We start from the raw sequence: 22,294 nt of genomic DNA on the forward strand, positions 1-22,294 counted from the left end.
ATCAGAATCCACCTTTAGGGGGGCGGGGCCTGGATAGGGTAGGGGGTAGTGGGTGGGGTTTGTGCTTTCCCGGCGTGCTTGGTGCGCTGGGTGATGACAGCGGGTTGGGAAGGGTTCGGAGCTGTGTGACGTTGACTGGGGTCCGGGTGGCGGCGGGGGCGGGGGCGCGCGCGGACCGAGGGGGGGTAACGGCGGGAGCTCGCGCCGCTCCAGGGTCCGGGCCCGCGCGGTGAGCGGCGGCCGAGCCGAGCCAGGCCGAGCCGAGCCGGCGCGATGAGCGGCCTGCAGCGGCAGCACTTCGCTGCCAACAACGGCGATTTCACCTTCGTCTCTTCGGCCGACGGCGAAGGTAGGCCGCAAAGTTTGTGATGTTGGTTTGGATATTGGACCGAGAGGACAGTGTGGGCGGCGTCTGAGAAGGAGCCCGATGCAGAGCTGGGGAGGAGGGTGAGGTGGTTTCTTAACGACTAGTTTGTTGTGTAATGTTCCTAGCATTACCCTGGTAATAAACACGAAAGATGATGGAAGTACTTAACAAATCAGGCAACGTTTCTTTAGAGAGGAAAACTAATACCACGGGCCCGTGGCCTCTCAGTTAAGATGCTCAAGCCCATTTCTCATGGGATGTTGCATGCACAAGGTTTTCACTGTACCTGCCCAGGTGTGCCCAAATGTTCCAGTCGTAAATCTCAGCTGTGGTCGGTAGTAAACCTACCAGTCCCTGACACAGAGGTAAGTTCCTGAAACCACAGCTTGACGAAATAGGCTGGTACTCCAGCACAGTATTGAAGGAGTGAGGCGCTATTAGAGCTGCTGACTTTCCAATCAGAGGTTAAATTGAGGTGCCATCTGTTCCCTTGGGTAGCAGAGTCCATGGTGTTAATTTGAAAATGATCAATGTATTTGACAAGGTGCCATGTAATAGACTTGTAACTAAGATTGGAGTTTATGCAATAAAAGGTGTTGTAGCAGAATAGATAGATAATGAGTTAAATAAAAGGATATTAGAAGTTGTAACAAGTTGTTTTGTTTTCAGACTGGAGGGAAGTGTATAGGGAAGTTCCTTGGCGATCAGTGCTAGAACTGCTACTTTTTATAATGGATATTAATGATTCTGACATGGAAATTGTGTCCTGAACCCCCAGATGTGCAGATGATGTAAAACTTAGAGGTATTATGAGGTGAGGAAGATGACAAAAGACTTCAAGGAGATGGAGAAAGTCTGGTGGATAGGTGACAGATGAAGTTAAATGCTGACCAAATGTGTTTTATATTTTGGTAGGAAGAATGAAAAGATAAAATACCAGAGAGTGCAGTTTTAAAAGGGGTAGAAGAATAGAGAGATCTTTGGGTAAATGTGCAAAGTTTATTGAAAATATCCCAAGCAGGTTGAGGAAGGAGTTTTTTTATAAAAGCATATTGAATCATGGACTTTATAAATAAAAGTATGTAGTACAAGAGCAAGGCAGTCATAATGAACTTTTATAACATACTGGCTTGGCCACAATTGGAGTACTGTTCTTTTCAGGAAAGATGTAAAGGCTTTGGAGAAGGTGCAGAAGGATTACCAAAATGATATCAGGGATGGAGGCTTCAGTTATGTAGATATACTGGAAAAACTGGGATTGTTCTCCTTGAATGATCTGATAAAGTGTATTTAAAATCATAAAGAGGATGGACAAAATAGAACTGTTCCCATCAGTGGTGAGACCAAAACTAGGGGTAAAAATATGAAAGTGAGGAACCAAAAGTGACATGAAAAATCTTTTGATGCAGTGAGTGGTTAAGGTCTGGTGTGCACTGCCCACGGTATTTATTAACGAAGGCAGATTCAGTTGTAGTGTTCAGCAGAAAGCTGGAAAAGTATCTGAATGGAAAGTAATTACACAGCTCAAGGTAGTAGAACAAGCTGGTTTGCTCTTGTTTGGAGCCAGTGTGGACTGATGGGGTAAGTAGCATCCACCCATAAACCATTCTGATTCTACACGTTAGGTCCAAATCAGGCTGATATTTACCCCTTATTCCACAAAACTGAAAGAGCAGTTGTTACTGCTTTGCTCTTTGGGAGGTGCTGTTTTCATTTTGTTATGAATATGACCATGTTCAAAAGCTTAATTGACCTCAAAGTTCAGTGGGAAAAACACTTAACAATATATTTTTTCTGTTGCTTTCTGTGTAGTGCTTTTTGTTTAGTAATAACATCCCAAATTGTTCTTGCAAGTATGGTAAGCGCCACTGGTAATTCTGTATGTTGCATTATTATAGTGTCACCATTATAGGCACTTCATAATTGTGCAATCACTGAAAAATAGAAGGTCCTAATAAGATGAGTGATTTAAGAGCTTGAAAGACATCGACTTAAAGGAGTGGGGTGGGGTGGGGTGGGAGAAGGAAAAGTGAAAAGCCAAGTTTTGCACCAGAAAGTCCAGCTGTAGGAACTAGATTTTGGAACTTGCATCTGGCTGTGATTAGGCAAAGGAAGTGAGGGAGGCCAAAGATGTAAAAGGATTTTAGGGCCACAATGGGTTGGGAATATATTAAAGAAAAGATTGGAATTTTAAATTTCAGTGTGGTGGGAATCATTCTGAGGGATGAGTATGATTGAACAAGGCTTGTAATTTTGTGATGGGGAAATGTGGGGCTAGAAACTTGGCTTTAGTTCAAACAATGTAGTTTAATCTAAATAATAAGGGGATTGAGAACAGTGACGAGTACCAGATTTGTGATGGGCTGAAAACAATAGCTTTGAACTTTGGGGGTAGGGTTTTAAGAAGTTACAATGAGGAAGAGAAGTCATTAGTTGTTAGATGGATGAGAATGCAACCAGGGCTTGACAACTGAAGTAAGGTTTTGAGGGGGCGAAAGATATACTGAACTGAAAAAAAGATTGCGAAGAGGCCAAAAATAATGAGGAGGGAGAGTGCACCATTTACTGTGGAGGAGAAAGGTATAGAACTTAGTGTGTTCAGGGGACAGAATAGTGATATCTTGGAGCATATCAACATTATGAAGGAGGAGGTGCTGGAGGTCCTGTATTGCATAGAAGTGGATATATTCCTAGGGCCTGACCAGATGTATTCCAGGATGTTATGGGAAGCAAGGGAGCTGATTGATGAGGCTCTAGTAGACTTTATTAGCCACAGAAGACTGAAGGATAGCTGATGTTGTACCTTTATTTAAGAAGGGCAGGAGGGATAAGCCAGGGAACTGCAGGCTGGTGAGCCATGCATCAGTGGTGGTAAAGTTATTGGAAGGAATTTTGAGAGACAGGATTTATTTGCATTTCAAGGCTAGGAATGATTAGGGATAATCAACATGGGAAATCATGTTTTTGTGTGGGAAATCATGTTTCACAAATTTTATTGTGTTTTTTAAGAGGTAACTAAGAGGATTGACAAGTGGGGCTGTAGATGTTGTCTTCATGGACTTCAGCAAGACCTTTGACGGTGTCCCACGTGTCGGGAAGGTTGGAACACATAGGATCCAGTGTGAGCTAGCCAATTGGATACAAAATAGGCTTGGTGGAAGGAGGCAAAGGGTGGTAGTGGAGGGTTACTTCAGATTGGAGGCCTGTGACCAGTGGTGTGCTGCAGGGATTGGTGCCAAGTCCTCTGTTTGTCATGCCATAATTATTAAATTTGCAGATGACACACCAAAATTGGACAGTGAAGAAGGTTGTCTCTGGTTATAACAGAATATTGATCTACTGGAAAAGTGAGCAAAGGAATGGAATTGAACTCATTTTGAGAAATTGAATCAGGGTAGGATGTACAGAGTGAATGGCAGGGCACTGGGGAACGTTGAACAGAGACCTCGGGGTACAAGTACATGGTTCCCTGAACATGGTTATACAGGTAGACAAGGTGGTGAAGAAAACATGGCATGCTCAGCCGAGGCATTGGGTACAAGAGTTGGGACATCATGTTACAGTTGTATAAAATGATAGTTAATATACACTTGGATTATTATGTACAATTCTGATTGCCACAGTATAGCAAATATGTGTTTAAGACAGAGTAGGTGCAGAAAAGTTTCTCAAGGATGTTGCCTGGATTGGAGGGCTTGAGTTAAAGAAGAGATTGGATAGGCTGGCTCTGTTTTTCCTGGAGCAAAAGAGGCTGAGGTGACACGATGGAGGTAAATAAAATTATCAGAGACTTAGGGTAGATGGCCAGATGGTTGGCATAGATGCTGAGGGCTCGTTTCAATGCCATATCAAATCTCTGACTCCACTGTCACAGTCACAAAAATGTCATTTATGGCTCTGGTTGGATGATAACTGTTGTATAAAAGACCACACACAATTTGAGGGAAATGATTTAAAATTACAGGAAAAAATGGGAATTTTACATTTCAGAAAGGATTCTCATAGAATGAGTAGCTTTTCACATATATTCCAATTCCTACAGTTTATTAATATCCTTTTTGGTAGTCTAAGCTCTTGCTGTGAAAATTACATATTGTTCTCTAAGCTATACTGAAGTTCTAAATTCTTAAAACACTGACATGTTGAATGCATATAGTTAAGATAGACATCTCCAATATAAACTAAAGTGATGCAATCCAGGTTTGTGTTGCACTATGCATTTTGCCTGCTGCAGTGTAAATCAGTTTCTGTTCCATAAAAATACCACCTGCCTAATGGACATATAATGGCATCACTTTGTGATAAACTAATATTTACTGATGTAACAAAAAAAGGAAGAAACAATTGTGGATACTTTTGTAGTAAGATTGAGTAGCTGTGTAGTAATTTTTGTTTCCGGTGATATGTCACCAATTTTGAGATTAACTTGCAAATATACCTACTGTATATCTTTGGGGGAAAATAAGTATACAGGCCATCCCTGGGTTAAGAATCCCTGACTTATGGACACCCCAAAATATGAACGCCCATGATATTATTAGTCTGATGTATGTACATTTAATAGTTCCTATGAACAGCTGGACTAGTTTCCTCTCTCCACCATAGCAAGTGATTTTTGTGTATTTACTGGCATGGAGAAAATTAACTTAAAATCTGTAAAAACTGGACCCTTTCCCTAACCCTGAGTCTGCAGAAAATTATCCTTCAGATCAAAGTTAAAAATTAACCAAGCTCCAGCGTGGACATTTTAATATTTCTAATGTAAGGCGGTGTTCAACATATTAACGTTCCATCTTTGCGTGGAAAGTTAGAATGTTCAGTGTAGACTTAAATTGTATTTAGTTTTTATTGCAGGTTTTCCTCAACCATGTTATATTTATTTATAATGACTATATCACAACACAGCTAATTGAATTCATAAACATATATGCTGTTTCCTTGTGCTTCTAAATAGCTTGTTCTTCAAATGTTTGTCTTGGAATGGTCATTTAATGGGAATAAAACTTGTAGACTTGAGATTCAAAATGATTACATCTTCCTTCAAGTTTGCTGTTTTCCTGAGTAGATTCTTGTCTGAAACACCAGATCTGCCTGGTCCATTGTTGTAATGGATGTAAAGGCCCCCAAAGTTCAGGAGCTTTAGTATATGAGACATAACATTACTTTATTTCCTTGGGCTGTTGGGAGATTTAACCAATGTGCAAAGAGTTAATTGCACAAATGTGTCCAATCTGTTTTCATGGGGATTGGTCATGGTGGTGGTGGGGGACGGGGAGTGGGCTAGAAGAAACAAATTGTGTTGTGAATTTTGAATGAGTGAAAAGAAATTTAATTATTCAGAGAGAGGACTAATTAAAATATTGCATTTCTGTTATGGGTGCTCAGATGATCAAATATTATCAGTCCTTCAGAAAATTTGTGAATAAAAAATAGTCACAGTGCAAAATTGTTTTGGTCAGCTCTCAAATCAATTTGGGCACTCCATGGTCTGTTAAATTGTTTATTCTTATTAATTGGAACATAGGGAAGTCTCTTCAATAGCAAAATAAAAGAATTTGCTATACCTTTGTTTTGTGTTATTCTGTCATTAATGTAAATATTACAAATCTTGTACTATAATCCTGATCAGTATGAAAGTCTGGTACAGGATGAAAACTTGCTATGCAGCCCAGGCCAAATTACTAATTAAACAACATTATTTGAAGTAAAGTTATGGATGCAACAGTGACCAGATGGAGAGAAAAAATAGTTCTTCAGTTTTCACCTTTAATTATGTTGTCACACCAAGAAAACAGTTCTTAAAACATCAGGGAAATTTGTGATCAACCTGAATCAAACTTTGATTGGACTGCACTGGAGTCTTGTATACAGTTGTGGTCACCAATTGGAAAAGCATATTGAGGCACCAGAGAAGATTTGCAAGGATGACATCTGAAATGCAAGAATATAGATATCAGGAAAAGACAAACAGATGAGTAGTTGAAGAGTGAAGTATTTCCAACCTGAGCTGCCTCCCCAAAGGCTTGTGCTCAGGCAGATCCAGTATTCACTAATGTTACAAAGACACCAGCTTTTCCTGCAAGTTAACAGATCAATCAAATTTTTTTTGAAAATTAAATTGGATACAATATCGGAATGAAAAAAATGAACTATCATCGTATCATAAAAGTTACACTTCCTGAATTTTGTAAATATGCAAAGAGGACTGGAGTACCCTGATAGATGAGCCATTCTTTTAACTTTGAAGTCCGGGATTGTGAATTTGAGCGCCTGCAAGGCTCTGTGAGTGTGGTGCTGTAATAAATAAAATCTGGAGGGTCAGATATACCAAATAGGAACATTGATTAAATTCAAAGTGCATTTTCAGCACACTTCTTGCTTAATGGGTGCTGTAGCTGAAGTGGAATCATGGATGTACTAAGATTTCCAGAAGGCGTTTGATAAAGTGCACACAAAAGGTTAATGCAAAAAAACTAAAGCTCATGGTGTAGAAGGTAAACACACTGGCATGGATGGAAGATTTGCTAGTTAACAGGGAATAGAATTCTTGAGTCTTCCTGGTTGCAAGACATAATGAATACTGGAGTGTCAACTTTTGATAATTTATATAGATGGCTTGGTTGAAGGAACCAAAGATATGATTGCTAAATTTACTAATAGCACAAAGATGGGTTGGAAAGTTGTGAAGAGGTCATGAGGAGGCTGCAAAGGAAGATAAATAAGGGATATAGTGAATGAGCAAAGATCTTCCAAATTGAGTATAATGTACAAAAATGTGGAATTGTTCTTGTTGGTAGGAAAAATAAAAATGAAGTATTATTTAAGTAAGAGATTACAGAGCTTTGAGACTTGAGGATCTGGATGTCCTACTATATGATTCTAGAAAGGCTAGTTTGCTCATACAGCTGATGATGAATATCAGGAAAGCTGATGAAATATATTGTTTATTAGGGGCGTTAAATACAAAAATAGGGAAGCTTTGTTTCGGGTATATAGGGCATTGGAGTCAAGTAGTGTGTACAGTTTTGGTATCCTTTCCTAAGTAAGTTGACTAGACTACCTGGTATTGTGAGGAAAGGTTGAATAAGCTAGGTTTGTATCTAATAGTGTTTAGAAGAGTGAGAGGGGATCTTGAAACATAAGGTCCTGTGAGGAATCTTGACAAGATGGATGTGTAGAGGATATAATTAATTTGGGAGAACCTAGAACAGAGGATCACTGTTTAAAAATAAAATTTTTGCCTAGTTAAAATGGGCTGAAATTATTTCTCAATGAGTCATGAGTTGTTGGAATTGTTTCCACTGCCCTTTGAGGAGTAGAGTTTTTGTATATGTTTAAGACAGGAGTAGATAAATTCTCGATAAGCAAGGGAATGAAAGTTTACTTGGGGTTGGTGGTGATGAGGAATTGAGGTTACACTCATAGCAGCCATAATCTTATCGAATGGTGAAAGAGGCTTGAAGCCGAATAGGTTGCACCTTGTTTATGTGGATTTGACAGAAATAATTTATAGTTTTTAAAGGATTGGATTGTGATAGCTGCACCATTATAGCACTGAAACAGATCTAATCAAAATTGCAATTTAACAGAGAACACTATCTCCTGTCAGTAAACTTCATGCATCCTACTCTGGCATCCCTCTGCATCCAGCTGAATACATTGATAATTGAGTTGTAGCCAGTAAAACTTGTAGAGCAACTATCTGTCACCATATTTCTAAGAGTGTACCAAAGGATTTAATTTTGGCCCACACTTACTTAAATGAAGACATATTGTGAATGTGCATGTAGCTGATGACATCAAAGCATTACCTGTTCATCTCCCTCTTTCTCTCCACCCCCCCCCCCCCCCCCCCATATCCCTTTCCCTACTTTTGGTGGCTATCCCTTCAATCATTTGAATTCTATGGTCTGGAATCCCTTCATTATAAATCTCTACCTTTTTAACTCTCCATTTACGATGCTCCTCAAAATCTACGTTTTGCTAAAAAAATGTTAGGCAGCTCTTCTATTTCATAAAACAGGTCAGTAACGAATGTTATAACTTCCCTGGTGTACTTTGGGTTGTGTTAACTCATTGAAAATGCTGTTTAAATGCAGCTAGTTGTAATAGTAACTGGTTAATCTGGTTTGCATGTCAGATGTACTTAAACAGGATAGGAATTAAGCAGATTTTCTGTAGGTCATTAGAAGGCAAAACTAGGTTACTTTCATAAAAGATTATTCTGTACTCTGGCTAAGATTAATGAACAAAATCTTATTATTCTCCGTAACGTTTTACTTTAAATGTTGACAATAAAAGAGGTTTCTTTCGTGTGCCACATATTCAAAATGCATTAATAGAAGATGAGGTATTGTAGAACAGTTTAAATGAAGAATGTTAAATTAGTTATCACTCATTGAGAAAAGAGCAGAAAAGTCAAATGGAATGAATAAACTTGTAGAATTGTGAAATGGTCATCTTTGAAAAATTCATGTATGCTTATAATCTAGGACAACAGAATAAATTGTGCAAATTGTTGACGATACAGCACTGAAGGCAACAGAAGTCAATTTGATTGCACTTTTGAAATACAGTTCAAGTGTTACAGCCTTGGAAGGAATTATGTACTGTATTTGCAGAAAGATCATCATCATGTCTTCTACTGTTAGGTTTTCAGCCTGTATTCCTTGCAGCACATCTGTTGGGTATTAAAGATTCCTTATTATTGGAAATAATCTACTAAAAATAGTTGAAAGATTTTTCTATAGAGTTGGGTGGTGTTTATCAATCAATTTCTGATCTGGAGAAAATGAGTATGTAGTTAATAAATGTGTACAAGTTCATATGAAACTGGACTTTAAAAATATCATGGCATTTTAATGACTTCCAGCTGTTTTGACATGTTAATTTTTAACCTTTTTGTAGAACTGAGTGGTTCAATGGACTCCCCAGATGTTAAAGTTAATGTGGATAATGACTATACGAAAGATTCCTCAGCAACTGCATTTCTCAGGAAAAGGGGATATGGATGGCTTCTGGAAGTGGAGGAAGAAGATTCTGAGGACACAAAACCACTCCTGTATGTCTATCTTTGAATTTTTGTGTTGAGTATCTTTAACATAATTAGTACTTTAGGAGATGAAGACTTCAAGTAGAAAATAAGATGGCAGCTTAATGGGATCCTCTTCACCGAATAAGCTGCAGCTGTAAAGACTATGGTTACTGTAATGTTTTTAAGAGCAGAATACTATAGATGCTGGACATCTGAAATGAAATAAAATGCATGAAATATTTGAGTCAGTGATTTCCAAATATGTGGGGAAAAGAAATCGGAACCGGGAAAAGTTTTCAGTTAAAACATCTCAGGATGCAAAGAAAAAGGGGAGTGAAGGAGACAGCAAAAGGGAAAGTCTGATGGGGTGGAGGACAGAAGAGATTAAATGAGGACAGGAATGATGGAGCTGTGTGAAAGAGGCTGCTAACGACATTTAGTGAACAACAAAAGATAGGTCAAGGGTAGCAAAATGGAAGAAAAAATGTATGGAATTACTAACAAAGGAGAAGGAAAAGATGGCAAGGAGATTCTTTACCTACACTTTCCATACCACTGCTGGAAATGCCCATTTGCTGCCTTCCTCTCTAGTATCAAGGCACCCTTCTCTGCAAATCCAATCAGTTTATTTCCTGCAGATTAACATCCTGTGCTTTTCTCACCATGTGGTTTCCAGTGACGGTTGAGTTACTGCTTTGCAGAGCACCTTTGTTCAGTCTGCAAGTATGATCCTAATCTTTATGTTATCTTCCTTTTCAGTTCTCTAACTGACTCCCAATCGGAGCTGTCTTTGGCCTCTAATACTGTTCCAAGGGAGCTAATGAAAGCTTGAAGAACACCTCTTCAAATAGGCACATGATAGCCTTCTGGATTTTACAAATTTCAGATAATTGGCAAATCCAGCATTTGCATCTCACGTTTCTAGCATTCATTTTTCTGTTTCCTTTTCTGCAGATAATTTTGCTTTTGTCTTCAATTAACATCTTCTCTGGACCTACTTTGTTATTTACTAAATGCCTTTATCTCCTTTTTCACTTGACTTTATCAGACCCTTCATTATTTAATCTTTCCTGCCTTCCAATCCATCATGGACATCTCCTTATGTTATCTCTTCCTTTTTTCTTGCATGTTTTAGTATATTTTATCTCTCTTTTCCCAGTTCTGATTTAAAAAAAATCAAAACCTGAAGTATTAACTGTTTCTCTCATTAATTGATTTGCTCAGTGTCCAATACTTTCTGTTGTAAACTCAGTGAAATATTAATTATAGTCATAACTGATTAGTAATGGAATGGACCTGAAAATTGTACAGATCAAAATTTATTGATCAAATTTTGATCTTTTCTCTGGAGCGGTGGAGGCTGAGGGGTGATCTGTTGGAAGTGTATAAAATTATGAGGGGCATAGATAGGGTTAACAAGCAATATCTTTTTCCCATTATTGAGCGATTCAATACCAGAGGGCATGCATTTAAGGTGAGAGGGGGTAAGATCAGAACAGACGTCAGGGGTATGTTTCTTACTCAGAGTGGTGGATGCCTGGAATGCGTTGCCTGATAGGGTGGTGGAAGCAAATTCATTGGGGGCTTTTAAGAGGGGCTTGGATGGGCACATGAATGAGAGGAAAATGGAGGGATAAGGGCATTCTGTAGGTAGAAGGGATTAGCTATGTCGGCACAACATTGTGGGCTGAATGGCCTGTTCTTTGCTGTACTATTCTGTGTTCTACTGAATAAATTTGGCAAATTGCCATATGCCATATACAGAAGTAGTGGTTGTTAGTTGATTTTTGAATTTCCTCATACCCAATACTAAATTAATGGTTCTAGCAGTCCAGCATATGCAAGTTGGGTTACAGTTCAGCAACATCAATGTGTACAAAATCATGAGTCTGCCTTTTCATTAAGGGTACGGTGAGCTTAATTGTTTTTAAGATTCTCTTGTATTTATTCATAAACATCCATTTGGTTATGATTCGTGGGTTTGTTCAGGGGATAACTGGAAGAGGCGAGGCTGATTAACAGGTTGTAGTGTGTAACCAGCCTGGCATTGTCTGGGATTCTGGTGGAGATTATCTGAATTAGGAATGGAAAATGCTGGAAATAGACAGGAAGTTGGGCAGCATCTGTGAAGAGAGAAGAAGAGTTCTTACAGAGTGAGGTGAATCTCTGCAATTCTCTACCCTGGAGGGTTTTTGAAAAGGAAGTAGATGAATATTTTTTTGAAAGATCAGAGAATTGAGGTTTGTGGGGAACTGGCACAGAGATGAGACCGAAGGTGCATCAGCCATGATCATATTGAATGGTGAGCCAGGCGTGAAGGGCCAAGTGATGATGAAAGGTCATTCACCTGAAACACAATTCTGTATCTTTCTCGTCATGGATGCTCTCTGATCTGATTATTTTCAGCACTGTTTTTATTTCAGTGTTCCAGCGTCTGCAATTTTTTCTTGCTTAACTAACTAGATTTTGCTTAGATTAACTAAAGTTTTGCCATGGATTAACTGAGTAACTTTTTCTATTGCTTGTTGAATGTCTTGGTCATGTCTTGCACTAAAATGCCAAAATCATTGCTTAGTCTTGATTTAGAACCCACATTTCATTTAATGCATGTTGGGAAGGTTTGCTGAATCTAGTTTCTGTAAACCAATTTAATCAGTGAAACAGAGCTCAGTCATGAAGGTGGAAGCAGTTTGAGGTTCAGTTTTTTGTTTTGAAATTAATATCAATATTTTCAACTCAGTTTATTAAGATATCTTTATTAGTCACATGTACATCAAAACACACAGTGAAGTGCATCTTTGCGTAGTGTTCTGGGATCAGCCTGCAAGTGTCGCCATGCTTCCAGCGCCAACGTAGCGTGCCCACAACTTCTTAACCTGTACGTCTTTGGAATGTGGGAGGAAACCGGAGCACCCGGAGGAAACCCATGCAGACGTGGAGAACATATAAACTCCTTACAGACAAGATTAAGATTTTTAGTCTCATTCTTCCAATGTTGCAGTTGTGTTGACCATTTTAAAGCAACATAATATTTTTGTAGAATGTTAAGTGTGAGATGCTTTCCTTTTTGTTTTTAAAGGAATTGGCTGATTTGAAGAATGAGTTGGCTATTTGGTGTTTTTTTTAAGAGCTGCTAATCAGTGAGTTTCTGTGGAGCTGGCACTGTATGTGCTGACTACTAAATTAAATGTCAGCTCTTCAAGTAGTTAATGACAAACCTCGCCCTCTTTCTCTTCTGAAGGCATTGATTGTGGAATGTGATTACATTCATGCTGTACTTTGGTCCTTGACCAATTGTCTGTTACCTTAATTTTTATCTTAGGATGTGAATCATAACAGATGCTTTCCTTGATATTTCCGTATGACCTTTATTATGATCTTTTTGCATGTGCTGGGATCAGCACAGACTGCCTCTTGAACCTGGAGCAACACACAAAATGCTGGAGGAACTCAGCAGGTCAGGCAGCACCTATAGAGAGAAACAAACAGTCGATGTTTTGGGTCGAGACCCTTCATCAGGACTGGAAAGGAAGAGGGCAGAAGCTGGAATAAGAAGGTTGGGGGAGGGGGAGGAGCACATACAGGTGATAGGTGAGTTCAGGTGATAGGTGAGGGGGGAAGATGGAAGAAGCTGAGAGGTGATAAGCAGAAGAGGCAAAAGGCTGAAGGAGGAAGAATCTGGTAGAGGGCAGTGGACTGTGGAGTAAAGGTAAGGAGGTGGGGAATAGATAGGTCATGAGGGCAGGAGAAGGGGTGGGCAAGTCATGAGGGTGGGAGAAGGGGGAAGAGAATGGGGGGGAGGGGGCCACTGGAATGGGGAGGAAAAAAGGGGAGGGTTACTGGAAGTTAGAGAAATCGATGTTGAGGCCATCAGGTTGGAGACTACCAAAGTGAAATATGAGGTGTTGTTCCTCCAACCTACGTCTGGCCTCAGCGTGGCAGTAGAGGAGGCCGTGGATAAACATGTCAGTATGGGAGTTGAAGTGGATGGCCACCGAGAGATCCTTGCTTTTGTGGTGGATGCAGCGAACCTGGGAGCCTTGTGATAAATTTTTCTTCATCTTTCAGAGTCTGGACATAGCTTGCAAGGCCAGCATTTTATAGACCATCACTAATCTCCCATGAACCTGTTTCTCCCATACTAATTGAATTTAGCCTGAACCCATCTGGGCAAGAAAACCAGCTAAGGCTCAGGGAGCAGCACAACACCTGACCAGATCACTGTCTTGCTCTCTTGCATCACTCAGGATGTATTCAGTCTATGACTCTTATAATCCAAAAATCACACCCATGACACTTTGATTGACACAACCATCCTTTTAGTTTACGCGATCTTCCATCTGTTTGTCTGATTATTGAACATTACAGCATAGTACAGGCCCTTTGACCCACGATGTTGTGCCAACATTTTATCCTGCTCTAAGATCTATCTAACCCTTCCCTCCCACGTAGCCCTTCTTTTTCTATCATATGCCTATCTAAGAGTTTCTTAAATGTCCCTAATGTATCTGCCTCCATCAGCACGCCTGCCAGCATATTCCATGCACCCGCCACTCTGTGTGGTTTAAAAAAAAACTTACCTCTGGCATTTCTCTCCCCCCCCCCCCCCCCCCCCCCCCCCCCCCCCCCCCCCCCCACCCCACCCCATACCTTCCTCCAATCACCTTAAAATTATGCCCTTTTGTGTTAGCTATTTTCACCCTGGGGAAAAGTCTCTGACTGTCCACTCAATCTATGCCTCTTATCATCTTGTACACCTCTATCAAGTCACCACTCATCCTCCTCCGCTCTAAAGAGAAAAGCCCTAGCTCACTCAACCTATCCTCTGCACCCCTTCTAAAGGTTCCACATCCTTCCTATAATGAGGCAACCAGAATTGAACACAATACTCTCAAGTGTGGTCTAAGCAGAGTTCCATAGAGCTGCAACATTACCTCGTGGCTCTCGAACTCAACACCCCGACTAATGAAGGCCAACGTACTATATGCCGCCTTAACCCTATCGATCTGCATGGCAACCTTGTGGGATCTATGGACGTGGACCACAAGATCCCTCTGTTCCTTCACACTGCTAAGAGTCCCGCCACTAACCTTGTATTTTGCCTTCAAATTCAATCTTCCAAAGTGTATCACTTCACACTTTTCTGGGTTGAACTCCATCTGCCACTTCTCAGCCCAGCTCTGCATCCTATCGATGTCCTGTTGTAACCTACAGCAACCTTCTACACTATCCACAACACCACCAACCTTCGTGTCATCTGCAAACTTACTAACCCACCCTTCCACATCCTCATCCTAGTCATTTATAAAAATCACAAAGAGCAGGGGTCCCAGAACAGATCCCTGCGGAACACCACTGGTCACTGACCTCCAGGCAGAATACTCTCCATCTACAACTACCCTCTGCTTTCTATGGGTGAGCCAATTCTGAATCCCCAGTTAAGTTTCCCTGGATCCCATGCCTCCTGACTTTCTGTATGAGCCTTTCATGAGGAACCTTAACAAACACCTTACAATAATCATGTACACCACACCCACTGCACTACCTTCATCCATGTGCTTTATCACATCCTCAAAGAATTTGAACAGGCTTGTGAGGCACGACCTGCCCCTCACAAAGTCATGCTGACTGTCCCTAATCAGCCTATGCTTCTCCAAATGCCCATAAACCCTGTCTCTAAGAATCTTCTCCAGTAATTTGCCCACCACTGAAGTAAGACTCACTTATCTGTAATTCCCAGGGTTATCCCTCCTCCCTTTCTTGAACAAAGGATCAACATTTGCCACTCTCCAATCATCTGGCACTGCTCCTGTGGCCAGTGAGGAAGCAAAGATCATTGTCAAAGGCGCAGCAATCTCTTCCCTTGCTTCCTGTGATAATCTTCGATAATCATTAAGAATCTCCCCTACCTCTTCTGATTCCAGGCACATATTTCCTCTTTTATCCCTGATCGGTCCTACCCTCCCTCTAGTCATCCTCCTTTCTTGATGTGTGTAGAATGCTTTGGGGTTTTCCTAAATCCTACTTGCCAAGGCCTTCTCATGACCCCTTCTAGCTCTCCTAAGTCCATTCTTAAGCTCCCTTCTGGCTACCTTGTAACTCTCCAGAGCCCTGTCTGATCCATGCTTTCTGAACCTTGTGTAAGCTTCTTTCTTCCTCTTGACAAGATATTCTATGTCTCTTGTCAATCACAGTTCCTTCACTCTACCATCCTTACCCTGCCTCAATGGGACAAACCTATCCAGAACCCCATGCAAGTACTCCCTAAACAACGACCACATTTTTGTTGTGAACTTCCCCAAGAACATCTGTTCCCAATTTGCGTTCCCAAGTTCCTGCCTAATAGCATCATAATTTCCTCTTTTTTTTCTCCTCTTTCCCCCCCCCCCCCCCATTAAAAACTTTCCCATGTATTATTGAAGTGATACATCTCTAATCATGAGCACAAAGGTCTTTGATGGAGAAGAGCTTGAGTAGACAGCCTTGTTATTTAGGTGAAAACTTGTCACTTTGGTAACATTGTTACATAGCAGGAGAAGTGCTTATCTTTGCATAAACAAATTCTTTAGGATTTCCTTTCCATTTTACGGGTTGCTTAAAGTTCAGAGCTAACATTTGAATTCTCCACAATACTGTGGAATGGGAATTGCACTCAATTTTAGGTTTACCAACAGTTATGCATTCATATTGAAGCCATCTGACTACAACTAAGAGTACTTTTAAGAACATGACACAAGAAAATTAGACTAATTTAATTTGATCCAGGCTGATCTATGCTGACCTCAACTGCTCTGCCATGCCATTTCTCCATACCCTTCTATTCCTTGATCTGTCAAGTATTTATCCACTTCTGCATTATAAATACTTGTAATGATCCAGCAGAGATTTATACGATAAGATGTCTTTATTAGTAACGCGTACATTGAAACACACAGTGAAATGCATCTTTTGTGGAGAGTGTTCTGGGGGCAGCCCGCAAGTGTTGCCGTGCTTCTGGCGCCAACATAGCATGCCCACAACTTCCTAACCTGTACGCCTTTGGAATGTGGGAGGAAACCGGAGCACCCTAAGAAAACCCACACTGTCACAGGGAGAAAGTACAAACTCCTTACAGAGAGCGGCTGGAATTGAACCCAGGTTGCTGGCGCTGTAATAGCGTTACGCTAACCGCTACACTACTGTGCCTGCCCTCTACAAGAAGAAATTTCTTTGAAACTGAATTTTAAATGACTGGTCCCTTATCTTGTAGTTGTGTTCCTTTGTTAGAGACTCTCCCAATAATGAAAACATCCTAAGACCCCAGCCCCCTTAAGATCATATATGCTTGAACAAGGTTGCTCTTTATTTTTCTAAATCTAAGGAGTACAGACCCAAACCACTTAGTGTCTTGGTAGGACAACTCTCTCATCCCAGGAATTAGCCTGGCGAATTTCCTTTTGTACTGCCTCCAATGTTACTATATCTTTTCTTTGGTAGAGGGACCAAAACTGTATGCAGTATTGGGTGAGGCCTCACCAGCAGCTTGTACAATTGCAACAAAATCTCACTGTTTTTAAATTCCAACCCCTTTGCAATGAATGCTGTTTGCCACCTTAACTGCTTTTTAAATATGCTTGCTAGCTTTCCGTGATTTATGCACTTGAACACCTAGATCCCTCTGTACTTAACTCACTTGTGGTCTCTCTTCATTATATAATCTGCCTTTTGATTTGGTATTAAACTCCATTTGCCAGTCTTTTGCCTACTCATTATATCCCATTGCAGAATCAGTTTCCTTATCACAACATTCCTTTCCACCCATTTTTGTATCATTAGCAAATTTGGAAATCTTGCATACTCTTCCAGGTCATTAATGTAAATAGTGAACAATTGCAGGCCAAGGATTGATCCCTGTAGTACTCCTAGTTCCACTTCTAGTCTAAAAAGGACCTGTTTATTCCAACTCTGTTTTCTATGAAATAACCAGCTTTTTCAATCCATCCTAACCACTTTGGAGAATCTGGAATCGCATGTAGACCAGATTCTCTAAAGTGTTTAGAATGGATTGAGTGGCAGATTTTCTCCCTTGAAGGACATTAGAGAACCAATTGGGTTTTTGCAATGGTTTAGTAGTTCTATGATAATCATTGCCAGTGGAATTTTTTCATTTAAATTATAGGTTATTAATTAAATTTAACACTGTCATGCTTAGATTTGAATATGGATCTCTGAATTATCAGCCTCCAACTTCACTGCTGTGCCACCACTATATTGTACCACTGAACATTTAGTTACGTGCTCTCTTTATAAACTAATGATTTTTAAAAAAGTCTTCTTCTGGTTTCACCAGAATGTCGTATGGTTAGGAGATTCCTTTTGTAGTCTGGTTCCTGGTGGTATTGGAATCTTTTTTCATGCTATTTGTTTTTGAGATATATTTAGCATATTTCATACTTGAGCTATCTATAATTAAAATATGATGTAATGTATCTCTTCTGTCAATCCTTTAGGGAGGAATTGGACATTGATCTGAAGGATATTTACTATAAAATCCGATGCGTGTTGATGCCAATGCCTTCGCTGGGATTTAATAGGCAGGTCGTGAGAGATAATCCTGACTTCTGGGGCCCACTAGCTGTGGTTCTTTTCTTTTCGATGATTTCACTATATGGACAATTCCGAGTAAGTGTTTTGGAGATGAAAGAACAGATAAGATTGATGCAAACTTTGCTTAAAAAATTTGTGAATCTGCAAATATTGGGATATTGAACAGATAGATAAAGTGCATGTATTTCCAGAGTGGAGGAATTCAGAACAACTGGACAATATATTAATTGGAGCTAAATTATTTAAGAGTAAAAATCTAGGAATACTTTTTCACACCAAATATTCTGTGGATATTATACCTCTTCCTCCAAAAAGCTTAGAACTGAATTTTCAACACTGATAGACTTTGGATTAGGCTTTTAAGAGAGATGGCTACAAAGGCAGGTACATGGAGTTTAAGTACACATATCCAGTCAATGAGAGGAATAGGTGAAATTGCTGAATAGGTTACTCCCTATCTTTCTTTGTAAACTTTTGCTGGAGTCTGAAGCTGCTGTTTTGTCAGAGGTTGTTCCTGAAGCATAATGCATGTCGTTCAGTGATGGAGTGTGGGTTAGATGTAGATATTAGCTATTGGCTGCATAAAAATATGCTATCCGAGTTATTTAATACAGATTTTATTGAAATTTTCAGCTAAACAAGGTTCACTTTCTGACACCAAAAGTTTACTATCTATAAGAAACAAGTTGGGAGTGTGAAGGTACGTTATCCTCTTGCCTGGATGGATGTCGCTGTAATAACAGTCTCATCTTGGACAAAGCAGTCCACTTGATTGGCAGTTCATCACCAGCTGTTATGGTACTATTTTCAGGATGCTCTTTGACATCACTTGCAAAACCTGCAGCCTCCAAAACCAAGAGATGAGGGCAGCAAACGCATGGGAATTCCAAGTGCAACACTATTTTAATTTGGATACATAGCCATTCCTTTATCATTACTAGGTCAAACTCCAGATGGAATAGCATTGTGGCAGTATCTTCACCCCACAAATTGCAGTGGTTTTAGATGAAGGCCAATGCCATCTTCCTAAGCAAGAAGAGCTGGGCAATAAATGCCAACCTTGCAGTGATGCCTATGTTTTTAAGAATGAATTAAAAGAAAAGCCTACATTTTTCATTGCAGCCCTGAATTGCACTTTGACATCAATAGAATCTTTACAGTTACTACTTTAGTAGTATGGATCATGTTGAGAGAAATTGCAATTTGTCTTGGAACTTATGTTCTGTCACCATTTCTTTACTTGGAACTCTATAGTTAAACTATCTTTACATCTGTGGTCCAAGAAAGTTAAATTGCTGATTAAAATATTGTCCTGGAGCTAAACATTCACTTATTATTCCTAGGTTGTTTCGTGGATTATAACAATCTGGATATTTGGATCATTAACCATCTTCTTACTGGCTCGGGTTCTTGGTGGTGAGGTAGGGATGCTTAGTTGTTCACTAAATCTAAGAATAGTTGTACTGGTCAAGTGTTATTATCAGAGTATCATGAGGAATCTTATTTTACAGGTTGCATATGGTCAGGTTCTTGGAGTTATTGGATATTCGCTACTCCCGTTGATTGCAATTGTTCCGGTCCTTTTGGTTGTTCGATCCTTTGAGGTTTTATCTACAGTTATAAAGGCAAGTATCAGCATATGAAAATTTTAGCCTTGCTACATAATAATTGTGATTGTTGTGCAAAATCTTAGCCCAGAATTTCTGGTCTTCGGTGAACTGTCAGGGTTTGCTGTTCAACAAAGTTAGTCCTTACCTGTCAGGGAATAGCACCAAATTATGTCCTTGTTATCCATGAGGGATGGGGCACAAAGATTCAGCAGATAACAAAAACACGTGCCACTAAGATGTTCACTTTTATACCCATTATACCCTCAAATAAACCTGCACTGACAACAAACAACCTGCTGGAAGAACTCGGCAGGTCTAGTAGCAGCTGTGGATTTGGGGGGGGGGGGGCGCTGGAAATTGACGTTTTTGGGTTGAGACCTTGCATCAGGACCCTATCTACATAAATATACATTATAATGTTCTAAAAGCATTAACATGCATTAATATCCACATTAAAATTTTCAAGTATCTAAAAGGAAATGATATTAGTTTACAAACCACTTCTATTGAAAGTGGCAAGCAGTGATTGATTTTGAAATCATCAGGTTCCAGCTGTGTAAATACTGCTTTCCATTAGAACAGCATACAGAAGGAAGTCACTTGGTACAAGTGTCTGGAAGCTGATCATTGCATTTATACAATCAATGGTTGGTTCCTCAGCGTGGATATATTTGTTTGAAAAGAGATTGTGATGTGGCTTGAGGCCAACCTTGCAAAAACACAGATATGCAAATAGCAAATTGGTGAATAATAAGGACTGAGTGCTGTTATTTGTGGATCAGAACTGGCACAATCTCTCACAGTGGGGTCCTGTACCTGGCTTGACTTAATGTGGTTGTGTGAGTTGTAAACGGGGCACAAGCTGAGCCCTGCCTCCAAAAATGTCAAAATTACATCTTTGACAACCAGCTAAATTGCTTGCCCCAATTCAAACATTTAAGTACCATTGAAACTATTTAAACTTCATAATTTTTATTTAAAATCTGAAACGTTAAAAATCTGATTTAACTAATTGCAGAAGTTCCTCTCCATTGAAATCAATGGAAGCAGTTTTGACAGATTCAGCAGTGGAGAATCTGTACTAACATCCTGCGCCTAGTCCAACTTGGCCAAGGATCTTAATGCAGATTCTCCACAAAGTAGTGAGGAATTGTTGAAACCGCAAGTTCTGGAGTAAGTCCAGAGTCAAAGTACACTCAGAACAGAGGAAATTGTTTGCAGTTTCAGGACTTCTGAAATTTGCATGGTAGAGAGGGTAACTGTGAAACCACCAGACTATCTAAAAACCTAGTTCAGGTCCTGCAGGGAAGGAAATTTGCCATCTTACATGGTGTCTCCAGTGTGTGACTCCAGATCAACGGTGAAGAATCATGGGATACACAGCCCAAGGGAACTACAGCAGTATCATCCTGCTGACTTAGCAACCATTATTTTATTGTGTTACATGTAACTTCAGCATATTTTCCTTGATCCTCATTGACTTCAATTTTATTGTGAGCTTTTGATGCTGCATTAAGTACCGTATTAGTGGCAGCCACCTGCACCTTGCCTTTTATTTTGTCTATGCTTGGACAAAGGCTGCAATGAGGTCTGGAACCGATTAAGTGATCCTAGCAAAGTCTAAAACATACATGATTAAGCAGGTTATTCACTCTGACAAATCTTGTTTTTCAGCTGTTTGGTGTATTCTGGGCTGCTTACAGTGCTGCCTCCTTGCTGGTTGGAGAAGAATTTAAAACAAAGAAACCTCTTCTTATATATCCAATATTTCTTCTGTATATCTATTTTTTGTCCTTGTACACCGGTGTCTGAAATTCAAAGGAGCTGAGTGTTCGATAAGGACTGTTACGAGGAAATTGTTGAGAAAAAGTGCTATTGACTCTACGTGATGAAGAAAACTAATTTCTTCCTCTTCAAGTGGTTATTTTGGGGTCTAAAAGCATAGTTCTAAGGTTTAAACACTTTCTAGTGTTTAGCGGCTACGTACATTTGTATTTAATTCATATTTTAAAGCTGTTTTGGTTGTGTGGAAATGACTTCTAAAGGTGAAGGCTGTGACCAATTTTACTTAGAATGGAGTATGGACAGTGCTGAGTGCCTGTGCCAAAGCATCAAGAATGATATAACCAAGAAAAAGCATTTCTGTCAAATTCTGAAACATCCTGAAGAGAGAATATTCAAAGTTAAGGCATTGTTATTTTGAAATCATTGTACTTTTTAAAATGTGCAGTTTTGAGATTATAATAAGTGAAATTGATTCTGTAGATACCTTTTATCTAGGGCAATGCAATCCTGCAAACAGGTGTATTCCAAGCATTTTAAAAGTTCAATTTGTGTAGATGAGTTCAAACTCCATTTAAGTTGGGTGCCTTTGCTTGGATAGCTGCTCTCTGGCTGTTGTATGCAGGAAAAATAGTAACATAAGCATTTGTAAAATAAACTGCAAATAAGGTGTTTGTGATTGACTTTTTTTTAATTCGATTTGATGTAAATTTCTTCAGGCTATGGCTTCGGTATATAACTTCTTCCTCAGTGTATTGGGTTTGATTTCATTTGATTTTAAATTACTTTTTAAGAAATACTTGATTAAATTTGGGTGGTGGAGTGAATGTGCATAATTGAAGAAAATGTCTTGGATTCTATGTGAAAATGGATAAATAGCTGCTGAAGTATTTAGTCTCTTTTCATTCTGCTAAT

At 39.7% G+C, this 22,294-nt stretch overlaps 1 protein-coding gene across 1 annotated transcript; it reads left to right on the forward strand.

Annotated features, from left to right (window-relative positions):
• Positions 1–93: 93 nt before the first annotated feature.
• On the forward strand, positions 94–22,062 carry yipf4 (Yip1 domain family, member 4). Its single transcript, XM_052011336.1, has 6 exons — positions 94–349; positions 9,275–9,428; positions 17,891–18,062; positions 19,331–19,408; positions 19,499–19,612; positions 21,272–22,062. The coding sequence occupies exons 1-6, from the start codon at positions 274–276 to the stop codon at positions 21,407–21,409; spliced, it is 732 nt and encodes a 243-aa protein (XP_051867296.1). The 5' UTR covers positions 94–273; the 3' UTR covers positions 21,410–22,062.
• Positions 22,063–22,294: the final 232 nt, after the last annotated feature.

Source organism: Pristis pectinata, chromosome 3 (genome assembly GCF_009764475.1).
Source record: "Pristis pectinata isolate sPriPec2 chromosome 3, sPriPec2.1.pri, whole genome shotgun sequence".
Lineage (NCBI taxonomy): Eukaryota > Metazoa > Chordata > Chondrichthyes > Rhinopristiformes > Pristidae > Pristis > Pristis pectinata.